The sequence below is a fragment of the Lentinula edodes genome (genome assembly GCF_021015755.1).
Source record: "Lentinula edodes strain Le(Bin) 0899 ss11 chromosome Unknown C8R40scaffold_12, whole genome shotgun sequence".
Taxonomy (NCBI): Eukaryota; Fungi; Basidiomycota; class Agaricomycetes; order Agaricales; family Omphalotaceae; genus Lentinula; species Lentinula edodes.
The window spans coordinates 220,095-237,848 of NW_025764318.1; the positions used below are offsets into that span (position 1 = coordinate 220,095).

At 46.2% G+C, this 17,754-nt stretch overlaps 8 protein-coding genes across 8 annotated transcripts; 3 read left to right on the top strand and 5 right to left on the bottom strand.

The window, feature by feature from the left end:
* Nucleotides 1–129: 129 nt before the first annotated feature.
* C8R40DRAFT_1068409 (uncharacterized protein) lies at nucleotides 130–1,207 on the bottom strand (the record flags this gene model as incomplete). Its single annotated transcript, XM_046226009.1, has 6 exons — nucleotides 130–335; nucleotides 399–621; nucleotides 675–719; nucleotides 778–790; nucleotides 843–967; nucleotides 1,034–1,207. 6 exons carry the CDS (start codon nucleotides 1,205–1,207, stop codon nucleotides 130–132), a joined length of 786 nt encoding a protein of 261 aa, XP_046087706.1.
* Nucleotides 1,208–2,076: 869 nt separating this feature from the next.
* On the top strand, nucleotides 2,077–2,730 carry C8R40DRAFT_1068410 (S-adenosyl-L-methionine-dependent methyltransferase; the record flags this gene model as incomplete). The annotated part of the gene is made up of 1 exon (XM_046226010.1): nucleotides 2,077–2,730. One exon carries the CDS (start codon nucleotides 2,077–2,079, stop codon nucleotides 2,728–2,730), a length of 654 nt encoding a protein of 217 aa, XP_046087707.1.
* Nucleotides 2,731–2,951: 221 nt separating this feature from the next.
* C8R40DRAFT_105078 (uncharacterized protein) lies at nucleotides 2,952–4,448 on the bottom strand. The gene is made up of 4 exons (XM_046224665.1): nucleotides 4,061–4,448; nucleotides 3,809–4,002; nucleotides 3,246–3,757; nucleotides 2,952–3,184 (listed from the first exon to the last, which is right to left on the bottom strand). The coding sequence occupies exons 1-4, from the start codon at nucleotides 4,133–4,135 to the stop codon at nucleotides 3,174–3,176; spliced, it is 792 nt and encodes a 263-aa protein (XP_046087708.1). The 5' UTR covers nucleotides 4,136–4,448; the 3' UTR covers nucleotides 2,952–3,173.
* Nucleotides 4,449–5,284: 836 nt separating this feature from the next.
* C8R40DRAFT_1159995 (uncharacterized protein) lies at nucleotides 5,285–6,319 on the bottom strand (the record flags this gene model as incomplete). Its single annotated transcript, XM_046229959.1, has 2 exons — nucleotides 5,285–5,742; nucleotides 5,791–6,319. 2 exons carry the CDS (start codon nucleotides 6,317–6,319, stop codon nucleotides 5,285–5,287), a joined length of 987 nt encoding a protein of 328 aa, XP_046087709.1.
* Nucleotides 6,320–6,919: 600 nt separating this feature from the next.
* On the top strand, nucleotides 6,920–7,773 carry C8R40DRAFT_1169149 (uncharacterized protein; the record flags this gene model as incomplete). The annotated part of the gene is made up of 2 exons (XM_046231330.1): nucleotides 6,920–7,080; nucleotides 7,149–7,773. 2 exons carry the CDS (start codon nucleotides 6,920–6,922, stop codon nucleotides 7,771–7,773), a joined length of 786 nt encoding a protein of 261 aa, XP_046087710.1.
* A 183-nt stretch (nucleotides 7,774–7,956) lies between these two features.
* Nucleotides 7,957–8,896, bottom strand: C8R40DRAFT_105642 (uncharacterized protein). Its single transcript, XM_046225081.1, has 4 exons — nucleotides 8,616–8,896; nucleotides 8,491–8,547; nucleotides 8,212–8,431; nucleotides 7,957–8,152 (listed from the first exon to the last, which is right to left on the bottom strand). The coding sequence occupies exons 1-4, from the start codon at nucleotides 8,705–8,707 to the stop codon at nucleotides 8,141–8,143; spliced, it is 381 nt and encodes a 126-aa protein (XP_046087711.1). The 5' UTR covers nucleotides 8,708–8,896; the 3' UTR covers nucleotides 7,957–8,140.
* Nucleotides 8,897–10,850: 1,954 nt separating this feature from the next.
* On the top strand, nucleotides 10,851–15,869 carry C8R40DRAFT_1097929 (RNA dependent RNA polymerase-domain-containing protein). Its single transcript, XM_046227789.1, has 19 exons — nucleotides 10,851–11,073; nucleotides 11,130–11,193; nucleotides 11,250–11,303; nucleotides 11,353–11,460; nucleotides 11,512–11,543; nucleotides 11,596–11,626; nucleotides 11,679–12,276; nucleotides 12,346–12,817; nucleotides 12,870–12,969; nucleotides 13,020–13,697; nucleotides 13,747–13,926; nucleotides 13,977–14,083; nucleotides 14,124–14,126; nucleotides 14,191–14,229; nucleotides 14,288–14,405; nucleotides 14,463–14,474; nucleotides 14,530–14,812; nucleotides 14,869–15,641; nucleotides 15,698–15,869. The coding sequence occupies exons 1-18, from the start codon at nucleotides 11,026–11,028 to the stop codon at nucleotides 15,626–15,628; spliced, it is 3,687 nt and encodes a 1,228-aa protein (XP_046087712.1). The 5' UTR covers nucleotides 10,851–11,025; the 3' UTR covers nucleotides 15,629–15,641; nucleotides 15,698–15,869.
* Nucleotides 15,676–17,509, bottom strand: C8R40DRAFT_106589 (uncharacterized protein). The gene is made up of 3 exons (XM_046225706.1): nucleotides 16,086–17,509; nucleotides 15,928–16,023; nucleotides 15,676–15,871 (listed from the first exon to the last, which is right to left on the bottom strand). Coding segments are annotated over exons 1-2 (1,185 nt in total). The 5' UTR covers nucleotides 17,269–17,509; the 3' UTR covers nucleotides 15,676–15,871; nucleotides 15,928–16,021.
* Nucleotides 17,510–17,754: the final 245 nt, after the last annotated feature.

Below are 17,754 nucleotides of genomic sequence, written 5' to 3' on the forward strand. Positions count from 1 at the left end.
GTGGTTGTATCAACCACTCTGAATGTGTAGAGAAAGGCAGAAAACCGTTATAAATATTAAGAATCTGATCCAAGCCACCAATCAAGTCCGACCATCACTCTCTACAACAGTTCCATTAGGGGAAATAGCTCAATGGCGATTTTGTGAAGCAGTGAGAGTTTGGTTGCAGGCAGCCTGGGCTTCATGCGGACCCAAATCTCGAATGATTCCAGCGGCTTTGCCGACATGAACACAGGCTGCTACCACAGAATCAACCAACCCCGGGGTAGGCGGTTTCCACATTACGTTTGGCCACTTTTTCCACTCGGCAGTCGGGATGGAATGTGGTAGTTCGTCTAAGATCGGTATGATTTTATGAGATCAATGCAATTGAGCTTCGAATTCAAGAGTGGACTGACCTGGTGGGTAGCATCTCACACGAAGTTTGAGACGATTCTCTCCGTATTCCATATAACTGTGCGAGGGTGATTTAACAAGGAAGGGCGGGGGAATAAGCATCATGAGATTGTTTTCGAAATCGGAAAGCAAAATGTGGTCGTGACGTTCTGCTAATCCTGAGATCATAGCATCAAGATAGACCATCAGATGCGCAGTGCGGTCTTCCGATTTTGGGATATACACCTGAACAAACCTTTCTCAGTCTGGTAAACTAAGCGAGTGCATCGACCGCTCACTTTTGTCTCTTCATAAAATTTTTCCTTGTTCGCGAACACCATACACTATTTGAAGATTGTAAAATCAGAAATTTCAATCGTATATCAAAATATCTAGACTGACTGTCCAATAATCACTGCATGGATATATATCAAAGACCTGCACGATGATTCTTTCCAATTACTCACGGATCGTTTTTGGCAGGCGAGAACATTCCAGGTCCTGGAGACAAATATGCACCTTCTCCAAGTGCAAGGCCAGAGGCACGAATTGCGGAAAGTGTCCCTAGGGCGTTGTATTCATAGGCCTTTTCCTAGAATGAAGGGTTCGTTTCCATACTCTTTTTTCCTAATGTCGGAAAAATATAAAAGGTACACACCCAAAGAACCATTCGCACTCCCACGAAAACTTCGTCTGCCTCTTGTTCGAATTTCTTCGGAGCCAGAGAATGGAAATGCGCGCGAACTCCCTCCTCTCTGAGCTTGTAGGCCGGTATAAGATCAGCGTGGGTGTCAACGGGTGCAGCTTTAGAGGACCCCGGATAATTGGGCATACAGTCGTTCGGGAATTCGGACAAATTTTGAGAAATTTTTCGAAAATTCCGTTCGATTTTCGGACATTTCAAGGCCTCTGACGACGGTAGGTTGTTCACAGGGGTTCGGACATTTTTTCAGCTTTGGGAGTTATATCTTCACGTGGGAGTCCGTAGGACTTTTGGAAATTTTTTGAAGCCTCCCCGAAGATCATTTAAGCGAGCGCTAATTTGCTTAAGCGCCGGAGGCTGGTCGACTTTCGGACATTTTTTGACAGAAATCCTGCGTTTTGGTTCGGACATTTCAGCCGAAATTCGGCAATTTTGGGAACGACCTTCACTCTGATTATCCGGGGTCCTAGCTTTAGTAGCCAATGATGCTATGACAAGCGCGAGATAGGTAGAAATAAGAAGATTAGAAGGAAAAATCATAACGCGAAGTTTGCAATTGTAAGGAGGCCAGCTCAAAATTTCGAAAGACTTGCACCAGGCAAGTATGTAGGTAGGAACGGAAGAAAATTAGAGGTTGTATAACCCGGTTGTAACTTCGAGGCTTTTATCAGGCTGAGCCAATTCTTGAGCGCAGGATCACTGTTAGGTACCGGTAGGATCATATACATACGCCCGACGGAGTCTAAGTCTGGCATTCACCGGTGAGCCCTTCACAAAGTTAGGTCTTCCTAGCTCAGCTGGTTTTCGTAGTGTTTTCGTTTGTGTTCGCATTCGAGGTTCGAAATGGTATACATAATCTAGACCCAAAGTTCCACAAGATTACCTTCGGGTTAGCTTCGGTCGACAGTGGTCAGGAAATAGAAATCACAAATCACACATGCATGCATTCAGCTGATGCGCACCATTGATTGGTAGCTTACGATTTGTTAGTACCCCCAATGTCAACCTCAACCTCGGCTACCGATTTGAAAGCTATCGTGAAAGAAGGATATGACGCGATAGCTCCAAAATACCACAGTTGGGCTGCTCCGCGATTGACACAAAAGCGAACAGAATACATCGAGAGACTCGGGAAATCGTTGCCCAAAGGTTCGAAAGTCCTTGAGCTGGGATGCGGCGCTGGGTTACCTGCAACACAACAGTTGGTCGATCAGGGTTTTGAGGTACTCGGCGTTGACATCTCATCCTCTCAATTGGCTCTCGCCAAGGAGCATGTACCCAGAGCACAGTTCATGCAAGGAGATATGACGGCAATTGAATTCGAGAAAGGCTCATTCAACGCAGTCATGGCCTTCTATTCCCTATTCCATCTCCCGCGCGACGAACACGGGCCTATGCTGAAAAAGATGGTCGACTGGCTGAAGCCGGGGGGCTGGGTGTTGTTCAATCTGCACACGGATGAGAAGGATCACATGAGGGATGATTGGATGGGTGTAAAGATGTTTTCGACTGGCCTAGGGATCGAAGGTAACAGGCAGATGCTGGTGGAGTATGGGGCGGGATTGATAGACGTGGAAGACGTGATTGACAAAGAGTTCGTTGGAAGGTTTGAGGAGGACTTTCATTGGATATGCGCCAAGAAAAGCTTTTGACAGTGATGTATGTAGGAATATGGGCCATGGTACGCCCCCGAAGATGGACATTCATTCGAATTTTAGTGTTGACCGTAAGAGGAGAGAAAGTGTTGAAATTCCCATGATACAGATACTACAGGGGCCCACAGAAAAATACTACAGGTACAACTCGAAAACAAACCTCACCAATCGATTTTTGATCAACGGCATTCAACAAGGTTAAATGGATCAAATCACGTATGTTTCCTACAAGAATACAACCAGCTGGAATATGTACCATGACATGCATGACAATCCGGGCCATGAACGTATGCATACTATAGTCCTGAAATTTGAAACAGTGTCCATATTAACGCGTTATCAATGCACCGTTCCGATGTCCTAGAAAAATCATCCTTGAACATGTTCATATTTAACCTTGTCCTATTATTCGATGTGAAATCAATCTAGGGGCTTCATCGTCATTTAGACCCTGTAACGACAATTGTCAGTAAACCAAAAACTTGATACAAAATGTATGATCAAAAATTGACCTGATACGCTTGGATTTCGAGAATGGGTATTGAATCCAAATCCACTGCTAGGCCTCCGTGGAGAGTCAAGCCCGTTGAGTCTGGGCCTTGGTGTTGCTGGAGGTGTAGCTTCTCCTAGCGGGGGTAAAGCTTTGAAGAGACTGGTGATGACTTCTTTGGCAGCATCTGGACCCACTTCGTCTGGAAGAGGACTTTTTCCTCCCGACGCCAGCGAACGCAAACGCTCCCTGGCTTGAAAGATAACGATGGTGGTCCGGAACCCTAATCTTGTTGATTCGTCGTGGTCGAGCGTGGCTTCCCTAGAGGCAAGCTCAGCGTACAACGGCACGCGGAGTTTCGAATCAACATCATGGTCTTGATACAGAACGATTCTGTCGACAAGAGGGATATCTAGCTTCTGAAGCTCCTTAATAGCGAGCTCCTTGACATTTGGGAAGTCCCATAGGTTGGACAGCTTCAGGATAGATGCCCATTCTTCGTAGGGCCGTTCGAGATCATAGAAATAGTATTTCCTAAAATATACTCAGAGAACGTCCATACGAAGACACTTCTAATTAACGCACGGGTTATAGAACACCTTTAGGAAGCTCTCGAATTCCTCTGGGGTGATATCGTAGTCGTCCAGAACGATTGCACTCGACATCGAACTCCCATTGCCATGCAGATCAAACGCATCAGAGATGGCGAGCCGTTGTTTAAAGTGCTGCGATTCGCGAATGAAGAAGTATGAGTGCACTCGGAATCTGTATTCGTTGACCTGTCGATCGTTGATGAAGTTAGTCAGTTATCAAGCCCTGAATGAGCAGCAGTCGTACGACGAGATGCAAGTCGCCACCACTGAGGAAAAACGAAGGACTCCTCTTGAGCTGTCGAAGATTTCCTTCCATCATGGTGAACGAGTTTGTTGTGGGTATTCAAAAGACGATTGTAAGGGGACAGAAGTAGTGAAAGAATATGACACAGATGAGATAGGTTGGTGCGATGGCAATGTTATCCTGCGCAGACCTTCGGGGACGATCTTGAAGTAATTCAAGAAGGTGAAGTCAAGGTTGCATACTTCATATCCGCGTCCCAGGCCAACACGTGTAGTCCGTGCTTCAATTCCATGATGCTGGATTCTCGCGATACTTTAATCGAGACTGAATAGATTGGATAACCAGCTAGGATGACCTGTGTCCACGCATGTTCTCCCGTTTTACATTCGTCATTATTGCTGAGGGCATTTTCTGAGGTTGTAACATGTAAGAAGAAGAGGTCAAGTACACCACGTTGATAGCGTACGTACGCGATAATTACATCGATAAACCAAAGTCACACGACAGATTGACATACTAAACCAGTTCTGCCCAAGCTTCAACATGCGCAGGCGGCGGCAGGCCACATCAACGCACCATTACCACGAATATGTATGCCTGTGCACGTCGAACAGAAACACTTGCCTTGAACTAGGCAGATCGAAATGGTGCATAGTTTACGCTTCCTTGATTTATCCCCCTTGACGTCAACGAAAGCAGATATCAAATTTGCGGAACGCAGGACAATAGAGCAAAGCCGTGCAAAGGCAGAAACTGCTAGTCATCTGCATTGCGATGCAGCCTGATACAGCGTCGTGTTATCAGAAAAACGAAAGAGTTTTCCAAGTTGGGCAGTCACAGCCATTTCAAAGCATGTAATATGGTACGTACCACTGGAAGGATCATGGAGCTTGGGTGAAACGAGAGTCGAAGATAACATGGCTGGCATATCTGCTTCTGGGACCCACATACAGGGTTTTCGAAGAGGTAGCGCAGTCAAACGAGCACTCATTCCAATGCTGCGTTTTGACTGCGAGGACGATATGTTAACAGACGTTTATCGATCCAAGGTGAAATGTAGATTCGAAATAGTTCAATGCAGTGGAGACATGGGTTCAGGGGAAGATTCGTTTCTGGATATAGGTACAAGTCGATGGCGATAAGTATGTGACGACAGTTGGAACGAGGGTTGCGAGAAGTGAAACGGAAACCTTGTGGCAGCCATTAACTCGTCCCACTTTCTATTCATGAATCTAATTGGAGAACGTCTTCAAAAGTCTCGTACGTTTCCTTTCCCAGGACCGCAAATACCACTCTATCAAATGATTTCTCGAACGGTGCACCTGTCTCGATCAAGAGCTCCTTCCATAACCTAGCAACAACCTCAACGTTGTTTTTGAACACACCGGTTCCGAAACTTCCTAGGACCAAGTTTCGCACACCTTTGAGAGCAAAGATGTGCAGAATCCGAGCCATACGCTCCTTCATCTCCTTCTCGATTCTAACTTCAAGTGCGCGTTTCTCTGACTTGGTCGCGTTCTTTATGTGATGTTTAGTACGGATGTCACCAGCGTTGACCGCGGCGCTGGTCAGGACGTCCACAGGAAGAGGCTTCAGCCATGAACCCGTATCGTCGCGGAAAAGCAGCACTGAAGGAGAATATATCATTGCGTGCGTGTAGAATCCAGCGTCCCGAGTATGACCTTCCATCTGCTCTCCAGCATCAGACAGGTCCTGTTTCTTGCCTTTACCAAGTCCGTTCCATTTCCCATTGTGCTTCATCCGTTTGTGAAGTTTATAGAACTCGTCTGCGTTCCGAGTTGTCAGAGAATAGTACAAGGTGGAAGACCGCGCGATACTTTCTTCTTGTGCTGAGGCTCCACTCAAAAATCCACCGCCGGGTTTAGTGGCAGATGCGAAGTTGAGCAGACCGATTTTGGGGGTGGCTGTGGGGGTGGCTGTGGGAGTCGCAGCAGAAGAAGAAAAATAGGATGATGCTGTTGTAGCGGAGTACTGCGCCGATATCTGAGCGGCGAGAAATCTCGACCCTTCCAACGAAGAGATTTCCTGAAGCGAGATATCTAAGTTTCGACGAATGTCAGGTCTGACCACCCTCGTCGCCGCCCAACTCGCGAGTCTCTTTGAATCTGGACTCCAAAACTCGGTTGACGACCTCATTTCGTTGACTGCAACCTTCAAGTCGTAGATGGTCCCGCCGAGTTGAAAGGAGCCGCTTTCAACAGCTTCGATGGTCTCCTCGGCAATACGCTTAAGATTCATATATCGAGGGTGATTACCATTCGAGAAGCTGGTTGTGTCGGGATTGCTGGTAGACGATGTGAGGATAAATGATGATGAGGGTGTCTGGGAGACATTCAAAGTGACGGGCTGGGAGGGTTTTCGCTCCGCAGTTTCAGGATATGGTGTAGGACGTAGTTTGGCCTGTCCCTCCGATGTTGTTCGGTTGACGGAGCCGGTCGCACTGACTCTTTTGCTTTTCGCTTTGGAAATTGGAAAAAAATAAGAGGTGATAGACATGAGAACCAAAGTGCGGGTTTACTGGGACGAGCTTCGCAGGAAGGGAATATAAGAAGGAAGGATTGCACAGCTCTGCGTAGATTGTGGGTCCAAAGATTAAGAGTCAGAAGGCGCAGGTGTACGCGTGTTATATTCCCAAATTATCACAGGCGGAACCGCGATGCCATGAGCACAAGTCAGCCAGAAGTCAGCGCCGTTTTGTCAAATATGACAAGCAATAAGTCAGGACGCGAAAAATAGAATAGGAATAGGATAGAGGGTCAAAAAAAATTAAACTAGAACCTCGGTGTAGAAGTCAGGAATGATTGTGGGAACGACGCGTCTAGTAGGTGGACGACTATCATGTCCTCGGCACTAAAAGCGGCCAAAAATCTTATTAGGTTCTTTCGTCCTGGTGGAACACCTCACATATATGACTCTTCTACTCCTCCTCTCTTTCAGCGACCTTCACCTTGGTGGGCCAAATGGACCTTTGCTCTGGTCGCGTGCGATGCCTTCATGACGTGAATATTTACAATTTCGAGCGCGTACACAACACGGTTACTGACATCCTGCTTTTTGCCTGTTATAGCGGTTCAGCCATGGACTTAACTTGGAATCACTGGTCGCAGCCGATAGACGGAAAGTCAGAGTCTGCAGTCCCCCCTCATTCCGAGTATTACACCCTTCGACCGATGTGGCAACGCCTGGGCCTTTGCTCAGGATTTTTTGTTGGCGGCGTTGGTGCTGCTTCTGCACTTTTCATTGCTGGCTTTCGATACACTAAAGTCCTTGACGTATTCCCTCCCCTTCAAACCATCGTTAACTCAAGCCGGATGGACAAAAATGCCGTGCAAAAAGCATTGGAAAAACGCCGTGTCTTTATCCAATCAGCGCGACATTCCCGCTCCCGCGGAATCACCTTTCCTCTCTCTCATTGTACCCTACATCGTGGACGAGCAGACTCTGAGCTCCTGCTCACTGTCGATAACGAAAGAGGACACTGGTACATTGGCCTCGACGATAAATCTATCATTGACGGACAGAACTACAAGGGAAGTGCTGCTCGTGAAGTAATGCTTAAAGCATGGAAAGGCGGCTGGATCAATGATGATCTGGCGCGCGCTGCCTCTCTACCTACGCCGCCTACGCCAAAGAAGAGTATAGATAAACAAAAAAAGACTCGTACTCACGTATCATCATCATCATCACAATGATATTTCCATCAACTCGATCTGCTTTCAGATTTTGGTCGATATCTGATCGTCTGCAAACTTCTAGGACCTTGAAGGTCTTTTCACTGTGTTAACGGCGTCCTTCCTCGGGCTCATTCAAATTGCTATATAGCACTACACTATAGAGACGGATTTGGAGATTCTGAATCCGCATTCAATGTATTGCTGAGATCTCCCGATACTTGATACTCCTCCTGCGTCTGCCTACATTTGTACAAACAACAAATCTACAAGCTAATCGTGAATATCCCGCCCCAGCCCGCCCCCTGACTTCGAGACGTGTAGGCGTGAACGTCGCTCGACCTTCGGCGAGACGTGCAATTGACAATGTCTTTCGACTCAATCAAGCTCATACAGTGATCTGAATCAAGCAGCTATCAGTATTCAGCGCACACCCGAAATCCTACGCGTAGTAAGTACACACACTAAACCACTGCGATCTTCCAGCGCCATAGAACCCTCATTTTCACGGGTCGCAATACCCATGGGCATAGCCACTATCTGCGTTTTCTTGCCATTATTGCCAGAGTTGCTATTGCTGTTCCCGTTCTGGTCTGCTCCAGATTTGGCTCCTTTGGTTGCAGCCTTGATGCCCTTCTCAGACTTAGATGTTGCCTTGAATAAATTAAGTAGACCGCCGCTAGAAATGAGAATTGTCCTTGATTATCGTTGAACAGGCATGATGAGGTGTTTCCTTACAGTTGTCTGGTTTCGAAATTTGGTTCTGAGGAATCGCGGACCTGCGAGCTGGTATCACTGGACCCAGAAATATTTTAATGTAAGTTTGTTGTGAAAAGATTTTGACGCAGTTTACGTTTACTCACAGACTCGTGTATGAAACAGGTGCACTATCAACGCCACATAACAAAGCGAGAACAGTCAGGAACGCGATTGAGGATGAAGAGTGGGATATCATATTGAAATATAGAGGATATGTCGATTACGGACGCCCTGAAGTTCTGCTCCTGGAATGATTTAGAGACCTGCTCTAAGGAGACTGAACTTGATCAGTGCGACCACTTTATAGCCCTGGCCACTCGCCATGTAATAGGCCTTCCACCCGGAGATGATCTACCAGTGGTATACTATAACAGCCTTCGCTCTTCCTATCTTTGATGTGTATACCCGAGACCTCATAAGTTTCAAAAATTTTGGAGGATCTCATCGGAGTCGGAGTCCTGCTCCCCGTACCTGATGCCTGTAACACTGTTCAATTTAGATAACCTCTGATAGTTCCCAATGCTTATGATCAAAAAACAAAAAGTACTAGATGGGAACGGCTCTAGCTCCTTGGCATGTATTTGAGCAATCGGAAGACTCATCTCGCGGGTGATTTTCTCGGACTCATAACGGGGTTACTATTGGCGTACTATGTAGACAAGATCGTAACTTGTACAAAGATGCACCGTCTTGTATTGAGTGCTTTACCCCGTTATGCCGCCCCTACATACATAGATTTTGAATAGGTACTAGGTAGGATAGAAATTACTTGATGCTTGTTGGAAGTATCTTCACACCGGAAAGAGAAAAAATTCCGCTCGACGGAATCGTAACAATTCAGCGTAACTGATATATCATGTGACCGCGGATAAGCTATATCGGGTATATCGCCGGTCACATGATATATCAGTTGCACTGAATTTTGGTATTTCCCACTGCGGGGATGAGCCGATTTCCTCGAGGCGAAAATGTGGGTTTTATCTCGAGGTTATGTACAAAAATATGGCAGCAGATATTTTGAAGGAATTGAGCTGAGGTTATGGTAAAATTATGAAAAGATAATTTAAAATAAGCACGGCCCCCCGCCAAATTCACGATAGCTTCACAATAATCGCCACACGAAAAGTTTTAAAATTCGTGCCCAGGATTTTTGATGAATTTTGGTAAAAATCCTTGCATTTTCTCTACATTTTCACCGCGAAGACATTGGCTCATCCCCACAGTGTCCGTCGAGCGGAATTTTTTCTCCTTCTGGTGTGCTTCCTGCCTGGCCGATTCTTTCCGCTTCCACGTGACTCACACTATTTAGTTTGTATTTCGCACGCGACTTTCCCTCAGCTGTTTAGATCCTCATCGGTTCAACACTGAGGGTAAGTCTTTTTCTGTCCACTGTACCTATACCTTTAGATACTAATTAGCAAGTAGCTCTTTTTGTTCTTCGTATAGGTACAATTCCAGCTGTTTAGATCCTCATCGGTTCAACACTGAGGCTCTTTTTGTTCTTCGTATAGGATTGACCTCTAAGAATGCTGTCCCAATTCAGACTGAATGAAATAGCCCCTAAAAAGCTCTGTGTACATCTGCAAAACTTGGATTTTTGGCTAAGAGATTGACAGTATTTCCCAGCATTATCTGGCCAGTACACTTGATCATCCAGGTTCTGCAAATGAACACCAAGTGCAAGCATCATCTTTAGTGGATACCTGCTCAACCACATGCAGTAAGGTCTGAAACAGATAGCATTCCTTGAGGTGTTAAGGTAAGTTTAATCTACGGTGTAGTTAGTACATGAGCGGGGTGTCCAATATACTCGAGCTCACCTCAGTTGGTGGTAGAACAACTGAGGGGCTCGGATACGTCGTCATGCGTGATCTATATGGTACTGTACAGTATAATGTAATCGGAGACGGTGTATACGGATAGGGATGGTCAAAGCGGGGAGTACACGTATGTGGAGTAGTAGGTGTGTGTACGTACGGAGTGTTCCCCAACACGAGGCTATCACCGAACTCGAGGTGAAGAGTGTAAAATGCAATCTCTGACCACTAAATGTGTACGAAGATACAAATAATTATTATCCATTGACATACTGACATGCCATGATAGCCAGATAATTAGAACAGGTTGGATCTGACACTGAGATTTTGGATGACCTGTTGATGATGGTGAAATAAATAAAGGTTCAGTAACATAAACAAGGCCGATTGTGCATATCATCCTACAACTGGATAGGGTGTAGAAAGAATACTGAGATAGATTAATGGCCTATGAAGGAATTAGAGCGATAGGTCTTCAAATTCAAATTCAGATTCTCATCTAATCTGTAAACGATCACGTGTGTGTTCGGGCGGTAATCAAACGTCTCTAGCTATAGAGTCTTAACGCTCGCATGGCCGTTTTTAGGTAACTTCGTCGATCCTCCTAGGCCCATCCATCTTCTACATATACACCAGGATTCCAGCTGTTCTTTCGCGGGACCTCCGACTACCTGTGAACCCAGGCGGAACACACATAATGGGAAAAAACACAAAGGCGCCATACAATAATGATAATCATATGGGGGTATGTTTTGAACATATCACGAATATCGCCCCGCTCGTATTGATTCCATATCTTAGGATACAGAAGATCTAATTGGATCAGACGATAGTGAATGGTTCGAAGAACTCACGCAGAATCTTGGTATGCTTTCACGTTGACTTTGGTGACAATAGTTTGCATATGCGTAACTCATACAGTGCAGTCTCCCGTCCCCACTCCGAGGAAACCAAAAATGAAGAAAACCAGTCCTGGTAACTTACAATTGTTCATGCTCATGACTGTAACTCATGATGCAAGCAGAATCGGTCCCAACTATCACGACCAAGAAGATTCCAACTGCCATCGATTTGCATACTCAATGGGGACCATCCAGTCCTTTCAAAATTTCTGACCATACTTCAACCAGATGTAAGCTTTTACATGCTGCTTTGGCTGAAAGTGTTTCATCGTATCCTCTAGTTCCTATCAATGCTCCTCGCGCTCCGACAGTGGTAAGGCTCTTTGCCCTCTCACAATCGATTCCACTGACATTGTCATGTTTAGCCCAACCTCACTTGGATATCAGATGAGGAAGGTAAGTGTCACTAATTCAGCAATATCGTTGTTCAGATTAGACGTATTTTCAGATGCAGGGGATACCGCCACCGATAGCAGCTCATCCTCGATTTTCGATCAATACTCCGGACTATCGCGGCAGAATACTACGAGCTCGATTTCATCATTTACACCGGAGTCCTTTACCAAACCGAATTCTGTGCGCCCGTCGGATACAGGTTCTCTTTCTCTTCGGGCACATGCAGTCCCTCAGCCCATTATTTTCGACAATCCGAACTCTGCAATCTCGCCTTCTGATGATGATTCTCTCGCGAGCTCTCCTACCCTATTCTCGCACAGCGCGCCTTTCCCCTCTGCTCTATCTCCTCCACCCACCCCGTCGGACTCTTTATCAGGATCGTTTCCTCCCATTCTCCAGAATATTCGCAAGCCATTCATTATCGCACATGATAAAGAAACTCAGAAGCTATTCGACAATCCCGATGGGTTAGTACCCTGGGGAGCTCAATACGAACTGGCTAGAGGCGTAATACTGAGAGAGTGGACTTGGGAGGATGTTCGAGAGAAGATTCACAATTTTACCGGAAAATCAGACGCAGATACGATGCATTCGGTATGCTATATCATGAAAGATGTGACATTACCAAAATTGCTAAAGACCGACATTGGGTAAGTACAATGCCTCTGTTAGGTCTTTGATTCGATGTTCTTCAAGCTGATGCACTTTCATTGACTCAGACAAGAAAGCGATCGCGAACAACTCGCGATATTAGAGAATCGAGAGCGTGGTTTAGGGTTGATGGGTCATTTTCAAGGCGCTGACCACTGGTTTGGCGGGCAAATTCAACAAATTGCGACTCTCAGAAAGACAGCACGGTGCACGCTAAGACTGCAACTTGAACCCCTGGAGATGCGTCGGTCGACTAGATTGGCTCGCCAATTTGGTTCCAGGCGCGTGTTGCAAGTTCGGATTCCGGAGGACTTGCTTCGAGGTGAAGCAAGGCGAGAAACGATCAAGTTCCTAAGCAACAAGTTCATCTTGAATGGCCGAGTCTTCGCTCCAACCCCACCGAAGGAAGGTGCTGTCTATTTCATTGAAATCAATGAAGACTATGAACGGACACCTGTCGACAAATTTGGTGATCAGTACCGGAAATCATTGAGAGAAGTACTCGATTGGCATAATCCAATGACATTAAACTCCCAGCAGGTGATTCTCGTAACGCGAATGATATTTGTCCATCAATTAACATTCTCCATAGCCGTTGTCAAAATATGCAGCAAGAGCAGCGTTAGCCTTATCGAACTCAGTACCCGCTCTTCTCTTTGAAGCCGAAAATATTCATTTCATTGACGATATAAGTGAGTAATCTTCGTGGTGTGGCGGAATGATGCTGACGTTGACTTCTCAGTTGCATCGGATTGTACGGAACGAAAACCACCGGCGCACAAGGTCCTGACTGATGGATGTGGCTTCATGAACGAGGCTGCACTGAAAGCAATTGCCACAGCGCTCAATTATTCTAGTCGTCCTACTGCTGTTCAAGGCCGGATTGCCGGCTCAAAGGGTCTATGGACTATTTCCCCTGATCAAGTAGCAAATGCAAGTGACATTCCGCAAATCTGGATACGTGACTCCCAACGCAAAATCGTGTATCCGCATTTCAACTCCTTCAGTAGGCACTATGTGATGCTCGATAGAGTACATCGAACTTTTGACCTTTGTCATGCCGCGCTACCCTCTCTTTCTACTGTGGGGCCGATGGTCTCTCTCAAGAAACAGAGTGTGCTAAATTTGTGGGCAAATGGAGTACCGATTGAGATCTTCAGAGAGCTTATGGAAAAGGGTTTGCAAGATATGATTCAGCCGTTGATCCAATGGGAAGGACAGTTTGCCATGCCGGCGTTGTGGGACGCAATCAACAAGGCTGGCAAAGTCTCGCACGTCAGGACTACGAGACTTGGCGCTGGTATGGCTCGGGCTTTAGGACTTGCAGGGAGGGAATACAAAAAAGAAGGGTCTACCCAAGGCGAAGCGGATGCATCAATCTTTTCCTCCACTGTATCTGGGAGGAACGAGATCTCGGGTGGTGTGTGCGGTATCTTTATGCAAATATACACTAGCTCATTGCTGCATAGCTCCTGCCACATTACATGAGGTTGCAATTGAACTCGTTCAGGCAGGATTCCACCCTGCGAAAGATGCATTACTTTGGTCCACACTGGAAAGTGTGTTACGGGTCACTGTCCAAGGGGCCATCGATAAATGCAACATCCCCCTGCCAGAGGGGTCTGCTGCAACAGCGTTTGTTATCCCAGGTGGGTTTTATTTTTGATTATGGTGTCAGTTGCTCATGATCAAGATGCAGATCCTCTCGGTATCCTGAATGAGAATGAGATTTACTATAGGTCGTCGACCCCTATGAGAGATCCTAACACCCAAACACTGTTTCATGTAATTACCGGCGAAATGCTGGTAAGAACTCGTTTTTCTTAATTGTCTGATGAAGGCTGATATCCTTGTTCAGATCTTCAGGTCAGGGATCTATCTCTTTACTTCAGTCGCTGGGCATTAAACTTGCATTCAGGTATCCACTCCGTGTCACCTCGGACACGCAAAAGGTGGATCGTTTCGATAATGAATTGATACATCCGCTAATCCAAACTCTCCGTTGTGTAGGTCATTGCGGTCGACAAGCCTGAGCTTGCCCCATGGTCAGATGTTTTCATTGTTCCTATAAAACCCTCCCAGTCAGGCCAGGGGCTTGTAAGCATGATGAGTAAATGTTCAGGCGGAGGTGAGCCATGCACTTATACTAGATGAACCCAATATTCACCGAAATTTTGGAATTTAGATCAGGATGGTGGTAAGTGATTCTTCGAATTGACACTTGTACCCCTTATGCGACAATTGACTTTCAGATGACCTGTGCGGAATTTGGCTGGATCGTCTGGTGAAGCCGTTCAAGGTTTCCCCGCTTGTGCTCGAGCCGCGGGATATTTCGGCCAATTTTGAAGACAAAGTAGAGAAGGTTGACGACTTTTTGAACCGAATCAAGACTGTTCCAGATGTTGAAAGCAGTTTGATTTCTGTTTTCTTGCAAGGCTTGACAGACTCTAACGTTGGGTTGTATGACGAGTTTCATGACAAGGCTGTTCGTCATGATGGGTATGAGTCTATGGAAGCTGTGAGACTTGCATTTCTGTGAGTGATGATATGTGTATTACCAAAACTTGTAATGTCTAAGTGGCTTTATCTAGGTTCAACCATTTACTTGACGCTCCGAAAACGGGCGCGGTTCTTCGCGCCGCTGTTTCGACAGAGGATAGATCGCAAAATCAGAAGTATAAAAAGTCTTTGGAGCATCGGGCCCAGACGGGCTCGCAGGAATCTTTCATTTTTGATGAGCTTGAAGCTTTTGGTCGCGAACTTTTGGAGGCCACTATGGCGGAATTCATGCAACTCCCAGCGTCGTCATCTGAGAAATCCGACGTACTTCTTGAGCCTTATAGAATGGCACAGAGACTCTGCAAAGTCGGCTGTATTCCTATGGATGCTGCCACGAAGATCGCGGAAACTGTCGGGACTTCAGAACTAGGTGCCAAGAATGTGACGCAAATTCTCCTGGAGGCACGGCGCTTGGACTTGGACTTGATTGAGAAACATGTTGATCGAGCGTTTCACAAATTTTGCTCTATCGCTGGCACAACCAAAGATTTCGACGACGAGAAGAAGAAGAAAAAGGGGAAATCTTCTCAATCTGACGTGATGGCTCCTGCAATTGCACTATTTGCCCAAGAGATACATGGACTTACAAACACACTTCCAAATATTGATCAAGTCAAAGCTTCATACGCCTACAGTAAAGGAAAGACGGTCAATTTTGGGAAAACCGTGGCGTTCCGCACGTTGTGCGAAATTCAAGTCGCTGCTTCTAGCGAGGGCGGCGCGCCATGCCTCAGGTTATTAGATCAGGTTAAATCCATTTCTGGGGGAGCGCGACGTTTGTTCCAGCAGTAAACAATTTCAAAAGGTATACGCATTTAAATCTCCTTCTACAAACTGTTCCACAATTGACGGACGATGCAGATGTACTTGTCCTATATACCCCTATATACCCTCTATCTGGAGTTCTAATATCTTGCATAACTTGTTCCTATGACTTTAGGATCTTTCAATAATGTACTGTACTATGTAGTTGTGAATGGTGTAAAATACTTGTAAACCTTGGAGCAGTTACGAATTATACCACGTCTCAAACACCTTGAAGAAAGCAAAGTCTAGTATTGCAATGCCAAAGTAAACGTAGGTAAACGTACATTACCCGAGTATACGAGGAATTGACGCCTCCGAGTCCGAGTCCGAAAGATAACATCGCATCACAGTTGACGTTGTGTAAATACGGTCGTGGTCTCCTTGGTTGGAAGAGATACGTGATATTTAGTGAGTGACTCTTTCAACGCATATGGCGAAATACATTTGTTTCTCAAACGCGTCCTTTCGCATTGAACAGCTCTATGCCTCTTCTCCTCGTCTACCCGTTTCACAGTGTCTCCACACCGCAAACAGAGGATTTTCAATTCTAAATGAATAGATTGGGCATGCCTCGAGAAGAATTTGCTTTGCATCATTTTCTCGCACCCAAGCCACCCACATCGAATCTTTCTATTACCTGCAGCCTCAAATTCGCTACCGTCATCATTCATATGGACGTTGTCGACGTTGCGATGGGACTGGAGGTGAACCTTGGCTCCTTCATTGGAGGTGAAAGCTTCTCCGCATACAGTCAAGGCATTGCCAAGTTGGTCGGTTTCCATAACCCATTGGCAAACTTGATCATAATGGCCTGGCTCGCGAACAAGGACAAAGTCAGGTTCGTGCTCGCCCGGTTTCTTCCTCACGTAAGGTTTAGGTCGTGCACTTTGCGATCCAGTCCTACTAGGACCCGCAGCTGACCCAACTGCTCCTTGGACCGCTGCGCATGCGGCATGGCGCTGCTGATTCGTGCGTTCTTGAATGCTGTTCTCAGACAACGGGCGTGAAAGGGGTTTGGAGGAAGGCTGCGATGCGGTAAGGGAACTGGCAGGAACCCATGGCAACTTGAAGGACGGTGTATTCATGACCTCCCGTTGAGAGGGAACATGACAATAGCTCTCTGCTAGATTAAGGGAGGAGGATCGTCCAAGGGCAGTGACCGAAGGAGGGGGTACTCCTACAGGCGAGCAAGCATGTCGGTGCGCGTTTGATATAGGATTGCTGCTGGAAGCAAAAGATTGAAAACCTTCTTGTCTTTCAACAGGATCTAGATCGTCGATTTCCGGTGAAAGTCCTAATTCACTGAAGGAGGGTAAGTGGCAGGAAGTTAACGAGCTTCTGAAGGCATACCTATGATCGGTATCCTGTGTCATCCTCCGCCGCAGGACATAATCAATGTGGTCCTCTAGCGATGTTAGAGTCCAGCCAGTAGGTAGAGGATTCCTGGTTGAGTCGCTAATGCGTTGGATGAAGATCTCTTGACCGGCAAGAATTTCTAAATCTTGCTGAATTTCGGAAGGGAGATTGACACTGGCTTGGCATTGCAGACGAGGAGTGGTCGACATGTCTCCCGCATGTGCAAATTCAGAGATACAGCTCATCGACTGAGACCGGAAGCGGAGCATATTGTTGGTGCTCAGACTGGCATCTGAAAAGAGCGTGAATAACTCACGTTACAATCGCTGGTAGCGGACGACCCAAAAACTTCAGGCATTTAGGTTCACTGACTGGCGGTTTCGAGGAGTGGCACAAATCAGAGGTATGGATTGAAGGTCAAGAGCCTGTTCCGCTTTGGTTTGGAATTCTGGGCTCATCATCCTGACCATTGTTAACCTGTGGGCCCAAATTGGCTTGTCCAAGCTGGAGCATGATGCGATATGACATGTGATCGCGTCGCAGTATTCCAGATGATCCTGACATGCAACTGCCATGTACTATAATCACGTTAACTAGGATACTATTAATCTGGTGAACGGAGAACACCGTGACACTCGTTCTGAATTTCGTTACATGGTGAACAAGAAATCCCCATCATACGGCGTCAATTTTCCCAAAAAGGGAAAGACTAGCACGCGTCAGGATCTACGGACAATGAACGCGATGACATATTA

What these genes read in the sequence shown, in the direction of transcription:
- C8R40DRAFT_105078 (XM_046224665.1), bottom strand. Translation starts at nt 4,135, where the DNA reads ATGATGGAAGGAAATCTTCGACAGCTCAAGAGGAGTCCTTCGTTTTTC. An exon ending in GTGGCGACTTGCATCTCGTC is followed by an intron (nt 4,003 to 4,060) that starts GTACGACTGCTG and finishes AACGATCGACAG; the next exon opens with GTCAACGAATACAGATTCCG. An exon ending in CTAAAGGTGTTCTATAACCC is followed by an intron (nt 3,758 to 3,808) that starts GTGCGTTAATTA and finishes AGTATATTTTAG; the next exon opens with GAAATACTATTTCTATGATC.
- C8R40DRAFT_105642 (XM_046225081.1), bottom strand. Translation starts at nt 8,707, where the DNA reads ATGATATCCCACTCTTCATCCTCAATCGCGTTCCTGACTGTTCTCGCT. An exon ending in CCTGTTTCATACACGAGTCT is followed by an intron (nt 8,548 to 8,615) that starts GTGAGTAAACGT and finishes TTCTGGGTCCAG; the next exon opens with TGATACCAGCTCGCAGGTCC. An exon ending in AATTTCGAAACCAGACAACT is followed by an intron (nt 8,432 to 8,490) that starts GTAAGGAAACAC and finishes TCTCATTTCTAG; the next exon opens with CGGCGGTCTACTTAATTTAT.
- C8R40DRAFT_1097929 (XM_046227789.1), top strand. Translation starts at nt 11,026, where the DNA reads ATGGGAAAAAACACAAAGGCGCCATACAATAATGATAATCATATGGGG. An exon ending in TTGGATATCAGATGAGGAAG is followed by an intron (nt 11,627 to 11,678) that starts GTAAGTGTCACT and finishes ACGTATTTTCAG; the next exon opens with ATGCAGGGGATACCGCCACC. An exon ending in GAGGAACGAGATCTCGGGTG is followed by an intron (nt 13,698 to 13,746) that starts GTGTGTGCGGTA and finishes ATTGCTGCATAG; the next exon opens with CTCCTGCCACATTACATGAG.
- C8R40DRAFT_106589 (XM_046225706.1), bottom strand. Translation starts at nt 17,268, where the DNA reads ATGCTCCGCTTCCGGTCTCAGTCGATGAGCTGTATCTCTGAATTTGCA.